Below are 13,657 nucleotides of genomic sequence, written 5' to 3'. Positions count from 1 at the left end.
AACGTAAACCACCGTCGTATCAACCTGCGAGCCCTTCAAATCGCTTCCATCTTTTCAGAAATTTGAGAACCTAAGCCTTTGGTTTTGGAAAGGGCATCAGCTCAGTTTATTTTGAAAGTCTATTAACGAGAACAGATTGATCGGTATTCACGGACGAAAGTTCACGGCAAAATCGCTCGGTGCTGGGTCATGATCGGCCATAAGCGCGGCACTTGATGGGCTAAATGTACGGTTACGATCACGTTTCGATGCATGCGGGTGATATAAGAAGATGAGAGATGATAAGGTAACGCAACGGAAAAGGCCTCTCAGATGAGCGGCAGCAGGTTCACCGCTTGCGCGAGGATAAATATAACTTGCTTACAGTTATCTTAAAATGTCTCGTGTGCAAGTACTTACTCATTGTCATCACACAACTAAACTTAATTCAATTTTAATTTCGTCATCTCCAACTCATTTTTACAACACCGGAAAACATAGAATAACACCACTACCTCTTTATGAGTCCCCTAGCATGCATTTGGCGCACGGCAATATCAAAGACGAAATTCGTGGCCTGCTCGGAATGTGTACGAATATTGGTGGAAGTTTCGGCGGCGAAATTCAAGGGCCACCGGATCAGTTCCATTAATCGCCCCTCTTTCTTGGTCGCGCCAGTTTCCGCGCAGTCGCCACCACCCTTGGAGTCGCCTCCTTCAATTTTCTTTTCAATGTTCTCCGGAAGACGAGGCAGATTTTCTCCGTCGGACTCTTCATCGTCTGTTTCAATCTCGAGCCCCCTTTCGACCCCTGAAGAAATAATCAGTCCGCATTATTTATGATCATCTCATGTGCTTAAAACTTTTGGATTTGCGTAATATCGAAGTTTGAACACGACTTATTATTGTTAACAAAACATGTTCCTTTTTCTGACTTGGTAAATTTATAAACTGATCAACGACGACACAACGCATAATAATTAAAACTTTAGCGGTAATATTATTATGACACGACAAACGGTATCAAACAATTTACCTTCAATAAGTTCTTTATGAAGCTCCTCATCAAAAACGGACTCATCTTGATTGAAAGAACCAGTGCTTTCTTCACTCTCTGACTCTTTATTCCCTTTCTTGTTTGAATTTTCTGTCTCATCTTCCTCCGATAATCCTGCCAGTTTTCTGGCCTCATACTTTTTCTTACGCTCGATCGCTTCTTGCCACTCAATAGAAAACGACATTCTCCGCGAAATCGTTCGTTTGCGCATTCCGTAGCCCTTCGTCTTCAGAAAATTGTAACAATCGTGGAATCCCCGTCGGCACAAATCGCTCAAGTCATCGACCTTGGAAAGATATTCCACGGAGATTCTTCACTTTTTAATGAAAATTACCGATGTCGGATAGAGCATCTTCCCGAATCTAATCATATTCATAGGCGACATTTGAACCGTCGTGTTCGCAAAGGTGTAGTTCATCTAAAGAAAATAAAGCCTCTTAGTTCCTCTTATCAGACTGTTTTGGAACATCCACGACTTTTTAAATGCAGAGTTCCCTTTTCCACTCTTCAAATACTCTCAAAGACAAAGTACTCTGATCATGCATCTGCTAAAACGCAGTATTAGCGGGCTATCTTCTTAGTCTGATAATTGATAATTGTTCATCATTAGATGATTGTTGAAAACGATTTGGAAGATGTAACCTTATTTGCGAGGTTCCAATTATTTTCGGAACGTGATCAGAAAACGGGAGCACACACTCGGCTCTGTTGTGTATCGCATTTTTCGATTTCCATAATTAACAAGATATGTTTGTATCGTAATCGTTTTAGATGTGGACGGTCGAGACACGGTAGGATTAGCTGCCTCAGCTTTAGACGCTGTGCTCAACGTTTACGGCTAAACTTTTACACACGCAGAGCCAAGTGGCATCAATCGCGCCATAAATGAATAAATTACTTTTCTAGCCCATTCCGCGCAGTCATTCATAATGGGTTAACAGTGTTAATTAGCGAATGATATCACTAATATTTAGAAAAATCACAGTGGAAGGAAGGTTTGGCCAAATAAGAAAGTTTTAATAAAAAAACGAGCCCCCGGAAGCTTTAAGCTGTCAGAAGTGATAAGCTGAAAATCTTATTGGACATTCCTGACTCAGGTTTTGTTTTATAAAAATGCAGATGAGGAATTTGAATTTGAAAATATTTTTGGTTTGTTGAGCAATTTGTATCTTTTCGGAATACTTCGTTGAACAAAGCGTACTTCAAGTTGTTTTTCAAGAAAAATTAAAAACTTACGGCCGGAAAAAATCCATCACGTGGGCAGATATCCGCACCACCTTCCCAAGGCTGAACGGTTATCGTATTCGCGTCTTTGGGTAAGTTGTCTGATAAGCCTCCATCAACAAAGTACTCGTTTCTAAACTGATAAGACGATAGAATAGCGTCGCACCCGTGTCAAACATACCTTGGGCGGAATGTATCCACTGAATACCGGAATAAAGGAAGAACATACAACTGCATCGATGAGTTCTTCGTTAGAAGAAAAATCCGTCACTAGAACGTTTCTGCCATCCGTTATGCTCGTCAGTGATATGTAAACTTTTCCAGATGCTTTGACGTATGTGTCGGGAGGCAGCGACTCTGTCAATATGTTCCGAACAAGCGTCACGAGACGAAAGCCTGGATGAAGAGGACCAAGCATTCGTTTTGTCGCCCCTCTTACAATGTCTAGTGTGTATTCGCATGCATCTCCCATAGAAACTCCGCCTATAATAGCATTTTTCTCATGCAAGGGGCAAAATAAGCACAAACCTATTAAACATGCTGATAAAATAGCACCTGCTGAGCATCCGAATATCTTCTCCGCGTTTTCCACAAGATGCGGTGCATGTTCAAGCATGCAGCTAAGGTCACGGGTTCATTTCTCTAATATCAAAATTTTATTACTATCTGACCTGGCAACGCCAATATGATACAGGCCTAAAAAGCCTGCGCCGGAGAAACTCAAGTTTGGCGACTTTTTATTCTCTGATGGTTCCATAATCTATCAAAGTCTGAAATCGTTAAAAAATCTTCAGAGCAGTAGTAACTGGACTTTGGCATGTTTGCTTATCAAACATCACGAGCTTAGATTCGTGGGAGTTTTACGTATCTACTACGAAACGACGTGGCCGTGGTTGAACTTTTCTAAAACAGGTCAGTGGCATTGAGCTGAAATCAAGGAGGAAAACCTTTTTAGATGGAAGCTATTTTATCGGAGTCAAGTAGCAATAAACGAGGGCAGACGTACGAGTATACAAAGAAAAATTTCACTGTCTGAGAAAACTGATTGGATTCGGACTGTGTACTGTCTGATCAAAAGACAGACATCAAAGAAATCGTGGAGCAACGTTTATCCGAAACCCTAACCTCCGTAAAATGAGTCAATAGAAGAATATTCGTTTTAAGATATTTTATTTCATCAAAAAGAAGACCAGTAAAATGGCAAAGATGATTGGAGAAGCAGAAACGATAGTTGAGTCGCTACAAGGCCATTCAAAAGCTTTTTCGAGCGAGTCGCAATCGTTCTCTCCCAGCATACCGTCGATGTACTCGTAATAAGCTTTCTTTTGAGCCTCCATACTGGCGTCGTCTGTGATATTACTGCACATCTTTTCAGTATAATCGCTTTTTTAAGTTTTGTATATCGACGACCGATAAAATTTTCTGTTAGCTCTAAAACTGATCCTGAGTGTTTTTTTGAAAGTATCCGAACCAGTTACTGCTTCTATCAACATACAACCTGCTTGGCCGAGTCCGGAGTTCTCATTATCTCCGCCTTCTTGAAAAATGTTTCCGATAGAATATCTATAGCTCATTTTCGTTGGAGTGTTTCTCTTTGAGCAAAAGTCCTGCTACTCTGAGTGCCTGACATTTTAAATGCTCCTTTTCAAAGGTCAGAAAATCAGTACTGCTTTTGCGAAAAGGTTGCCCGGAGATGATTGCGTCTGATGGAGGAGACAAGGAACAGGCGGATAATGTTCTTTCAATCAAAGTCACTTGTTTTGACTTGAAAGCCTTAGTTTGAATTTTATGAATTTCTCTTTAATTACAACTGTTCAAAAGATAAATTGTAACAGCAAAGTTTGGAATGTGAAAGGGTGATGGGTAGTGAAAATAACAAAGTGGAATGTAATAGTGAAGGAGCAACCAGGTGGTGAGAAAGGTTAATTTACAAGATAAAGAATAACTGGTGGGTAAAGATGTGATAATTGACATGCATTAGTTTTAACATGTTCAGCTTGTTGGTTCATAGTGAGTTGCCATCGTTGTCGTCGTGCCATCCATCAGCTTGTCAATTCTATCCGATACCAGTTTGTTAAGTGCAGATTCTGATATAGTTTTTAAAAATTATAGTCTGACTCATTACTTACCTTTGAGAAGACTTTGCTCGACCTCATTTTTTTCTGGTAAAGAAGAAGCAAGACTAAGTAAAAAGTTAAATATCAGATTTCAGCGTTACTGTATCACCTTTGAAAAGGCTGAGATGAAAGATCTGAGATACTGTCAACAATTGACTGGAATCCGATGGAGGATGAGTCTTTGACGATCTGATCTTGTTCTGTCGATTCTTCGACAAACTCTGTGCTGACTTCTTCTGTCGCAACGGAGCTTTTCCATGATGTAGGCTGACCATCATCAGCAATAACTCGGAAACCCTTGGTATGAAAATGAAGAGGGGTTTATAAAAATGACAATCACCTGTGAGAACGCTTTCTTTAATTTCTTCGACTTGATGTTCTCCAAGATGCTTGTGTGATCCCAAGGTCCAGCGCGAATAATCGTTCCGAGATTTTTTGTTAAATCTAAGCACTTCGCACGCGCGTGATCTTGAAATTCATCTTCTTCGTCGAGAATTCTTACGATGAAACGCATCAGAATTTCTTCGTTCTTTTGCAACTTGTGATATTTGACTTTTAATTCTTCTTGGTACTGAGGTTCGAAGTCTTGATTGAAGAGCCAGGGGCCAATGAGAAGCGATTTTTGAAGGATTGAACTCATTTCGAACATTTTGCGAGCAAGATAAGTATTGTCCGGAACTCTGGAGCCATCAAGATGCATATAAATTTCTTGAATTGATGTCAGACATTGAGTGATTCCATCGTCGGAAGAGCCAATTGGTGTTGATTGAAATTTCATCAAAGATTTGTAAACCCCAGCTGCTGACTTCATGTCACACTCGTCATCTTCGTCCTCTTGTGGATCAAGAGTGGCTTCAAGACCGCTTCTCATCGCTAGGAAGGATACTTTTCTGGAGATCTGCTTTCTTCGAGATCGATTTAGACCAATAGTTCCATTCATCGATGTACCAACGTTCATCGCAACATCTTCTCGGTTCAGAGGAGTTTCCCATTGCGTACCCGCATCGGCAAGAATCAGCGAAGTTAGACTAGCATCGGGGTCATCCTCGGCTTCTATAAGGTGCTTGCTCAAATGTCCTTTGAGCTTCTCAGTTCCAAAGAAGCTCGTTTGACTGCCCATGGTCGCCTTAATAATATCGGCTCCAGAAACTTCAAAAATCATTTTACGATCCTCGCCAACGAGCTTGTTTGCTTCCTTGACCAGCTGAACAGTTTCGAAATGATTCTGTGGCATAACTGTTGGCTCGTGCATGGTCTCGTCCATTCGGTTTTTGAGACTGTTCAGAATGATTTCAAGTGAATCTTCGCCGTCGTTGACCTCGTTACCTTCATCGAGCTGCTCACGAATGAGTGCAATCTGCTCATCTGCTTCTAGCTTATTTCGCTCAAGCATGCTCTGATACTCTCCTTCTAGTGCCAATTTTTGCTGCGCCAAGAGCTCATTCTTCGCCAAGTTGAAGTCTAAGGTGCCTTTTTCCGCTGATGAATTTCTGAAGCAAAAGAAATGCGTTGATCCAAATACCAAACGATCGCCCCCTTCAAGCTTTTTCGTCTCGTTGACAAGATGACCATTTAGATATGTCTCTCCATCTTTAGGAATAACCGAAACATCGTCTTGCTCTCTCGTAAGAACGCAATGATGCTGTTCAATCAAGTTTCCACTGATGTGTATCTCACAGTTATCGCCAGAACCAACTGTGACCGTTCCCTCTGGAATAAGGAACAGTAAAAAGCCCGTGAGCGAAGGATCGTTAGAAATGTTCACCAAATGAGGACACTGTCCAATCGTGAAATCCTCTCGCACCTTCTTACTACGCAAGCTTTGCAGTTCATTCTCCCACTCCATTTTCTCAGCTTCTGACTGCGCTTTTAGTCGCTGTATTTCTTCCTCGTACTTTTGCTTCTCTTGCATGACGTACTCTCTGGAATAAGTGTGGTTCTTCTTTAGCAACTCTATCTCACGCTGTAGGTCTCTGATGGTCGCTGCCTCTATCTCTTCGTTTACTGTCGCTTTGTTGACGATTGCTTTTGCAGTCTTCGCATAGTTCAGTGTGGATAGAGTTTCTTCCAAACTACTTGCTGCTGGGCTTACGCTAGCAATCATCGCTGTCCTCGAGTTTCCTCCAAGCGAATCCTTCAACAAGTACGTCAGGACCGAATCTCTGTAAGGAATGTACGTCTTCTCATTGCCATTGTTTTTCTCCGCCAGAGCTGATATGACAATTCCTAGGGTAAGAAGCGACTTGTTTATCGCGGCTCCCTCTTTCAGCCGAACACCGGTTGTTTTCGCTCGATCAGTTCTTTCAGAGCCCGCCAGATCTATCAAACTCGCTGTACAGTTGATAGATCGTTGCGCGCCAGTCTCTGTCTTTGCTTTGATTCGGATGTAAATCTGGAAGATTGAATGAGATCGCGATGATTTCTCATTCATTCCAGTAGCCGCAGTCGCTCGTTCTTCATTTCCGAGACGCAGATACTCTTCAGCATCGCTCTCAGAAGACACAAGCTTCTTCGTCAAGCCAGCAACATAGACACTCTTGTTTGGTGCCTCGCGTACGAAAAGAGATGTCTTTGTCGGAACAGGCTTTGAGAACAAAGGACCCGCTTGAAATTCTGGTCGTCCTTTGCGCTTCGGAGGCTTTGGCGGCGGATTCAGAAGGTCGTAAATCTTTTCGTTGTAGATTTCAAAATATGAAATCTCGCAATGAGCAGCTTCAATCGCGTTGGATTCCTTCATCTGGTCGAGTTGAGTCAAAAGTGTTGAATAAAACCGTGGAATGATTCCCTGATGTTCCGCGCTTTTATCGCCCATCATCGTAAAGGTTTTTCCTGATCCTGTTTGACCGTAGCCGAAGATGGTAATGTTGAATCCCTTGAGCAACGAGTCGACCATGGGCTCACCGATTGTCGAGAATATTTGCGCCTGTGAACTAGCAGTCCAGAAAACAGAATCGTATGAGAAAGATCGATCTGGCCCACGAGGTCGCGGAACTAGAATCGTATTCGACGAGGAGTCCGACAAGAATAGTGACGATTGGTTCTCTTCCGTCGATTCAATTTCGTTTAACGGGCGAACGCGAATTGCAACTTTCACGGAATTATCAAATGGTTCGATGGGACTGTGAACGGTGAGTTTAGCATTCGTCGGGGCCAATGTTGGAGGAGTTTGATGACGCTTGAGAGGCGTTTTCTTCGCTGGCCGAGGAGTCTCATCGGTGAAAGCTGAATTTAAGTCCTGCTGTGTCTTTTGAACTTTAGGAGATTCCGGCAACATTCGAACACTTTTGGCACTCTTCGACTTTGGCGTCGTCGGTCGCTGATTCCTCGGCGTGCGAGGACTTTTAGGTGCTACTGGTGCTCTTGACGATGGCTTCGGCGATGGAGCAGAGGCAACTCGTTGTCTGCTGCCCGAGATCAGATTCGGCCCGCTGGCCTTCGTTGGCGTTTTTGGACGAGATTTTGGCGAGCCTTTCACCTGCTCGTGTTTTCGCAGTTTGAGATGGAAATTTAACGGCGAGTTGTGCGGCTCCGGACGATCTTTCTTTCGAACAGGGGAATTTCTGTTTTCTATCTGTTCGAGCAATCTAAAATTTCTTTTATGAAAAAGCTTTTATCTCAATTTTTAATAGAACTAAAGACAATATTGAAAATTTACGTACTTTTGGACTCTTTTATCCTCTTGAAGCTGGCATATCGACTGCCGAGTTGGAGTTTTATCCATCGTATTTGATGCGTTAGCCCTTTTTCTAGAGCTGGCGAAGCTCAAGTCGTCGATCATCCGATTCTCCATTCTCTAAATTTTCGCTCGTGATTCTCCTGACACTTTCAATAATCTGTGAAAATCAGAAGGGTAAATATCGTCTCTCTAATTTGAGCATAAAACGATTCGAGGGATTTTGAATTTGAATGAGGAGCGCGAATTCAAAAGAGGCGACCAATGGTGGCGCGCAATCGCCACGGCGCGACTTTCAAACCCAAGAATTTCATGGACTCTGATTTTCATGAATAAGTAAACTTGAAACTCCTGTCATAATTGTTTTCTCAATTCGAATCATATTTATTCAAGAGGTAGTATTTTACAAAAAAGCGTGTATTCAGAAAAATAAAAATTTGAAACTTTGAAGGCTTTTGATAAGGCGGAAAGCGGGGTTGGCTAAGGCGAAATAAGTAAGAATTTGAATGATTGTCAGTAAGTTTATAAGCAATGTAGGATGGACTTTTATTGCCACATTCGGCGATAACTGTAATACTGGAAAAATGTGACGAACGTTGTTACGCTTCCGATGATTGCACCGGCAATGACATCTGTAGGATGGTGACGGTAATCCTTGAAGAACAAAAGTTTTAGTGGCATGCAACTGTATTTAACCTAACCTGAGTTCTACTCGCACCAACATAAATTGCAGGCAGGAAAAAGATAAAAACAGTCGCCAGTTTCGCTGAAACGCCGGGAAAGTTTCTCGTTTCTTTCCCCATTCCTAGTTGCAAACTTGACTTCCATGTGCCGATCCAATAGCCACTGTAAAGTGCACAGAACATAGCCCCAGCAAATACAAAGGAAGTGTGGCCTGAAGGGAAGGATCGTCGGCCTTCTTTGACCATCAATTTTTCGCTGTCGTTGACACAGTCTTCCCAATTGAGAACTGGGCCAACATCTTCGATGTAGGGAAAGTAATTTTTCTGGCATTGTCGTACGCAGGTTGTGGAAATGCGGAGGTATTGTGATATTTTTCAACGGCTTCGTTTTGTTCTTTTGTGATAGCTTTTGCTCGCAATGGGTCCCTAGAATTAGCGGGTCAATTTTGTTATGATATTATTTCATACTTGTGTGGAAGAGTGATCCAATATCCTTCCTTGGCATAGATATCTCCAGGAGCGTAGCATCTAGACAAAAAGTCTGGTCTTGGTCGTCCATAAAGATTCTTGGTGATATCTGTGACAAGTCCATTTGCAAGGTAGGACATAGAAAAGGCAAGAAATGCGACGAAGATTTCGGAAAGCATTCGCTTTTTCATTCGACCTTCGTTTTCGGTTCGATCTCGATACTTTCTCCGCCAGCCACTGAAAAAGACTTTGTTAATATTCTCTGAGGATAGAGGTATATTACCTGTTTTTATAGAAATAACTGTATAAGATGACACAAAGCGTGATTCCTGGTGGAATCAAGACGATACTGAGGAACAGTGCAGTTTCAGTTACGGTATCGACCTCTTTGTGAGGATAGTTGTACATATACCATTGAGAAGCTAGAATTCTAATGATTCTTCAGTCCGAAAGGGTCAACTTACGTTCTACATGTCGAATAAAGGGGGTTATTCCGACATACGAGCCAAGTAAGATTCCTCCCATGATCAATCTTATGCTGATTTCTGAAATCCATCCAAGAGGTGAGCCGATGAAAAAATCATCCTCTCTTCCTTCTGAGTGCGGCTCCTCTGAGTCGCTCATTCCAGGCTCATAGATCGAACCGTTATTATTAGAAATAATGTTACTTTTGGTCATTCGATACCGATTATCTAAATATAGAAGTATTATCGAGGGTTTGTGAGCAGTGAGAAGTATTTCTGGCAGGGTAAAAGACTGAACTTTTGATTGAAGAAGACAAATGTGCTATTCCAGAGAATTTTGTCTATTGACTGGTTTGAGCGGCTGGTTTCTGTGCTCGGAGAGGATCTTGGGAGTTGAGTACGATCTCTTTGAAGAATTTCTTTGCCCATTGGATGTTATCGTCGTCGATTAGATGATACTCAACTCTGAAGCAATGGTCGTAAAATTATCAATATAATACAACGTACTTAAGTTTGTAGACACCAATCTCTTGAAAATTGACGGCAAAGTTGGACGTAAAGAAGTTTCGCCTCACAACAGCATCTTCCTCGAACGATTTATACTCTCCTGGTTTTCCGTCGTTGAAAGGAGGCTTCAATGAATAAATAATCTTAAAGGATGTTTATCGTCAGAATTTGACTATGATAAACCTTGATATTTTTAACCCCAGCAGGTAGCGCTCCGTCACAAGTGAACACCAAGCTTGTTCCCTTTGAATATTGCTTCTCAACAATCGGCGTCAGCTCCATCTTGACCTCTTCGACCTTCGGCGAAATAAAGAAAACCTTTGGATAACCAAGTTGAATTCGTAGCAAAGAAATGATCGCAGGAATCCTCCTTTTCTCCTTCAAATGGCTCTTGCATTCTGCAAAACTGTCCTGAATTTGCTTTTTCAGCTCGTGTCCAAAAATATCTACTTCGATCTCTTTGGATAAGGGTCTTGAGAATGATTTAATAGCGCGCTATTCATCCTCTACAAATATTGATATTGAATAGGTAAGCGGCCATATTTGGTAAGGTCATTTTGACTCATTCCTGGGGTGACAATCAAGTTCTCTGCTTCATGATTGACAATTTTTCGCATTACGTCTAGAATCTTTTGCATCATTTCATAAGACCTTCGACTGCTCTTGTCAATGCCTCTTTCTGAACCTAATAGTCCAAGAATATCGCTAGAGCACTCCTCGAAGTCAGAATCCAAATATGACATTGGCGCATCAGACGTGTCCTGAATAAAGCAAACGGCTGCTTGTAAAAGAAGACATCGAGCTTCCAGCCAGACTTTGGCCGCTAGAATTAAATATTTTTTAACTATTGGCTAAGAAAAAAACCCACCTGGTCTCACTTGAATCACCAGCTTCGTTAGCTTGGCCATGCCTTCCTCAAGAATCTCCAAAAAGTTGTCCATATCTGCGCATGTTCGGAATGAATTGAAGAGATTCATTTCAAATTCTGAAATCTTCACCAGATGACCAAAGTGAGCTTTGTACATTATTCGAACTTTTCCACGAGACTTCTCCAAGATCATTTTCGACAAATGATTTGCAAAAAAGAATCTCCTGTATCGAAAGCATGATCTGATGAGTCGGTAAAGATCAAAACTGTAGTTTTGAGACGGGTATTCTCTTATCTTTTCAAGCTTTCAACATGTGATTAGTTAAGAATAGTTAGTTAGGGGTCGTTAAAAACTCTCCAAACATTTTTCTTGCTCCGGAGTCAATCCCATCAGGATCAAGTTGTTATAGATGACCTTTGCCGCTTCAGGTAGATGATTTTGCGCGCTTAGATCGGAAAAATTCACTTGATATAGATTGAAACTTTGCAAAAGTATCTTAGAAAAAAAATATAAAAAAAAAATATATTTTCTGAGATTTTTTTTTTATCAAACTATGCCTGGCGTTCTCCAACCAATAACTCTAAGAAGCTTCAAGCAAGAAAACTGATGCTTGCCATTTCCATTAATTCTGTCAATAAGATCTTCTACAATCGGAACAATTCCATCTTTGTCACCATCGGTTTGAAGAAGTTTTGCGATTGCTGTCGTGATCGCTGGATTGCCAAAAATGCCTTCATTTTCGGTCAACTCGTGAATGAAAGAGAAAACATCGTCGACATTAAAGATCGCGTTGCCACTGTTGGATAGTAGAATTGAACTCATGATATTGCATAGATGTATCTTTATTGTAAAACACTGCGCTCTCAGAAACAGCTCGTATATTTTCGTGCAGAATTCATCCGTGATTTCTATATTTTCTTTGGCGGAAACAATCTCTATCACTTTGACGAGATATTCCAGCTCCCACTTGTTCGATTCAATGTTTTCATCAAGAAACTCGAGCAACTGGTCGGTCGCTTTTGTGGACAAGGCCTCTCTCGATGCAAGTCTTTCCAAAAGAAGGAGACACTTCTTACGCAGCTTCGGCCTCGGGTCATTCAGTCCTGATTGTGTTAAGAACTCACTAGTGATTTCTGCCAGATGAGGAATCCGAACTGACAATTTTACCAATTGTAAAGCGCACTCACTGGCGAGTTCGCAGCCGATTCCTCCGATCACTGAGCTAGTATTAACGTTCTTCAGTTGGCGAGTCAAGCAATTGATCGCATGATCTGAGGCCGCGGCGTGGCTTGCTCCAAGGATCTTGACGAGTTTTCTGAAGCTATCTGATGGCAGAGAAGGATCATTGAGCATGTCCACAATATGGCCGATCGTCGAAGATGCGAACTCGCTGTCATATTTGATTAATTGCTGAGCGGACCAAATAGCAGCGTCTCTTTCTCCTTCATCTTGAGAATCTAGCGATCGTCTAATCAAATGGCCAACTGTTCTGTTTCCTCCAAGATGTTCAGCAATAGCTCCGATCGTGTTAATCAAGGCAGCTCTAGCACGAAAGTCGTTTTGATGCTGGACATTCATAATGATGCTCAAGAAAATGTCCAACGATGGAAACTCTCGGAATTTTATTCGTCGCATCGTTGACGCAATGCATTGTCGCTGGACGTCCTTACTTTTCAGAAAGATATTCGCGATGGCCACCATACACTGTTCGGCCAAATTTGGATGGGGGTATTTTTCGATTAAAATGGGCAAACGAGCGATTCCTTCCAATTGTTCCGCTGTCGCTTCCGTAACAATATCTTCTTGCTCAAGAAGTGTTTTTCCATCAAGACTGTACGATTCTCGCAAGAGGTTTTCCACGAGGCGGAATTCTTTCACCGCTTCGGATTCTTCCGGCGTCTCCAGGGTTGAAGCAGACGCCATCCGAGCATTTTCGTACGATCCATACATTACGCCCGACATGATTGCAGTACGATTTCTAAAATAAAGTTGTGAATAATCAGGCAAACAAACAACTCGGACAGTAAACATTGCTCGAACTTTTCGTGAGTCTCTAAAAGGACTGCGATTAATAATCGCCGATTATGAGGTCATTTTTGATTTTCATAGTATCATCAACGCTTGCGTTATCAAGAGAAAATGCAAATGGTAAATTTCTGAAAGAAAGATCAAGATTTAAAATTTATTAGAGTTCTTGAAACGAACAAGACGATCAACCCCGCCCGCAAATGCTGATTTCTGGGGCATTGAAGAATTCTACGATGGAAACTTGGAACGAGAATGTTTCGAAGAAACCTGCAGTGCGGAAGAAAATATGGAGGTCTTCGATCACGGGGAGCGACATCGCGAAAGCTGGCACAAGCTTCAGGGATGCTTCTCGAAGTATAAAATTCTGTAAGTCACTGCTCCCGAATCTATCCCTATTCTTAATTTAAGTGGCAAAGAAACACCATCAGAAAGCCAAAAACGAGACTGTTATCAGTCAGATACTCGAGAACTTCCACCTGAAAAATGATGATCCCAATTTGGGATTCCCAAATAAACTCGATGGAACTTATAATTCTGTTCAATTATAATAATTCTAGTTTGAAGCAGGTTGAATCCTTCCTGAACAAGA

At 41.7% G+C, this 13,657-nt stretch overlaps 4 protein-coding genes across 6 annotated transcripts; 1 reads left to right on the top strand and 3 right to left on the bottom strand.

The window, feature by feature from the left end:
- Positions 1–91: 91 nt before the first annotated feature.
- Positions 92–3,047, bottom strand: LOC145700225 (patatin-like phospholipase domain-containing protein 4). 3 transcript variants are annotated; one of them, XM_081777480.1, is made up of 8 exons: positions 2,931–3,047; positions 2,788–2,879; positions 2,441–2,742; positions 2,272–2,397; positions 1,370–1,453; positions 1,015–1,321; positions 495–789; positions 92–220 (listed from the first exon to the last, which is right to left on the bottom strand). In XM_081777480.1, the coding sequence occupies exons 1-8, from the start codon at positions 3,014–3,016 to the stop codon at positions 148–150; spliced, it is 1,365 nt and encodes a 454-aa protein (XP_081633606.1). In that variant the 5' UTR covers positions 3,017–3,047; the 3' UTR covers positions 92–147. The 3 variants fall into 3 exon arrangements, with proteins under 3 accessions (XP_081633606.1, XP_081633607.1, XP_081633605.1); XM_081777481.1 differs by having other exon boundaries at positions 2,923–3,017; XM_081777479.1 differs by having other exon boundaries at positions 2,441–2,879.
- Positions 3,048–4,053: 1,006 nt separating this feature from the next.
- On the bottom strand, positions 4,054–8,982 carry LOC145700223 (uncharacterized). Its single transcript, XM_081777474.1, has 6 exons — positions 8,751–8,982; positions 8,036–8,703; positions 4,717–7,960; positions 4,486–4,673; positions 4,389–4,441; positions 4,054–4,346 (listed from the first exon to the last, which is right to left on the bottom strand). The coding sequence occupies exons 2-6, from the start codon at positions 8,164–8,166 to the stop codon at positions 4,252–4,254; spliced, it is 3,711 nt and encodes a 1,236-aa protein (XP_081633600.1). The 5' UTR covers positions 8,167–8,703; positions 8,751–8,982; the 3' UTR covers positions 4,054–4,251.
- Positions 8,983–9,928: 946 nt separating this feature from the next.
- Positions 9,929–13,014, bottom strand: LOC145698801 (uncharacterized). The gene is made up of 6 exons (XM_081776023.1): positions 11,598–13,014; positions 11,399–11,504; positions 11,040–11,335; positions 10,355–10,994; positions 10,172–10,314; positions 9,929–10,129 (listed from the first exon to the last, which is right to left on the bottom strand). Exons 1-4 carry the CDS (start codon positions 13,000–13,002, stop codon positions 10,678–10,680), a joined length of 2,124 nt encoding a protein of 707 aa, XP_081632149.1. The 5' UTR covers positions 13,003–13,014; the 3' UTR covers positions 9,929–10,129; positions 10,172–10,314; positions 10,355–10,677.
- Positions 12,985–13,564, top strand: LOC145698802 (coagulation factor X-like). Its single transcript, XM_081776024.1, has 3 exons — positions 12,985–13,188; positions 13,230–13,434; positions 13,477–13,564. Exons 1-3 carry the CDS (start codon positions 13,125–13,127, stop codon positions 13,553–13,555), a joined length of 348 nt encoding a protein of 115 aa, XP_081632150.1. The 5' UTR covers positions 12,985–13,124; the 3' UTR covers positions 13,556–13,564.
- The last annotated feature ends 93 nt before the right edge of the window (positions 13,565–13,657 follow it).

The sequence above is a fragment of the Oikopleura dioica genome, chromosome 2 (genome assembly GCF_907165135.1).
Source record: "Oikopleura dioica chromosome 2, OKI2018_I68_1.0, whole genome shotgun sequence".
NCBI lineage: Eukaryota > Metazoa > Chordata > Appendicularia > Copelata > Oikopleuridae > Oikopleura > Oikopleura dioica.
This window is presented reverse-complemented; position numbering and strand designations above follow the sequence as displayed.

Coding starts and splice junctions, on each gene's coding strand:
- LOC145700225 (XM_081777479.1), bottom strand. CDS start 3,016: ATGGAACCATCAGAGAATAAAAAGTCGCCAAACTTGAGTTTCTCCGGC. Junction 2,880..2,930: donor TATCATATTGGCGTTGCCAG/GTCAGATAGTAA, acceptor CCGTGACCTTAG/CTGCATGCTTGAACATGCAC. Junction 1,454..2,271: donor GTGATGGATTTTTTCCGGCC/GTAAGTTTTTAA, acceptor TATTTTCTTTAG/ATGAACTACACCTTTGCGAA.
- LOC145698801 (XM_081776023.1), bottom strand. CDS start 13,002: ATGTCGGGCGTAATGTATGGATCGTACGAAAATGCTCGGATGGCGTCT. Junction 11,336..11,398: donor CCGGAGCAAGAAAAATGTTT/GGAGAGTTTTTA, acceptor AAAGCTTGAAAA/GATAAGAGAATACCCGTCTC. Junction 10,995..11,039: donor GGTGATTCAAGTGAGACCAG/GTGGGTTTTTTT, acceptor ATTTAATTCTAG/CGGCCAAAGTCTGGCTGGAA.
- LOC145698802 (XM_081776024.1), top strand. CDS start 13,125: ATGAGGTCATTTTTGATTTTCATAGTATCATCAACGCTTGCGTTATCA. Junction 13,189..13,229: donor ATCAAGAGAAAATGCAAATG/GTAAATTTCTGA, acceptor AAAATTTATTAG/AGTTCTTGAAACGAACAAGA. Junction 13,435..13,476: donor TTCTCGAAGTATAAAATTCT/GTAAGTCACTGC, acceptor TCTTAATTTAAG/TGGCAAAGAAACACCATCAG.
- LOC145700223 (XM_081777474.1), bottom strand. CDS start 8,166: ATGGAGAATCGGATGATCGACGACTTGAGCTTCGCCAGCTCTAGAAAA. Junction 7,961..8,035: donor GAGGATAAAAGAGTCCAAAA/GTACGTAAATTT, acceptor AAGAAATTTTAG/ATTGCTCGAACAGATAGAAA. Junction 4,442..4,485: donor TCATCTCAGCCTTTTCAAAG/GTGATACAGTAA, acceptor CTTTTTACTTAG/TCTTGCTTCTTCTTTACCAG.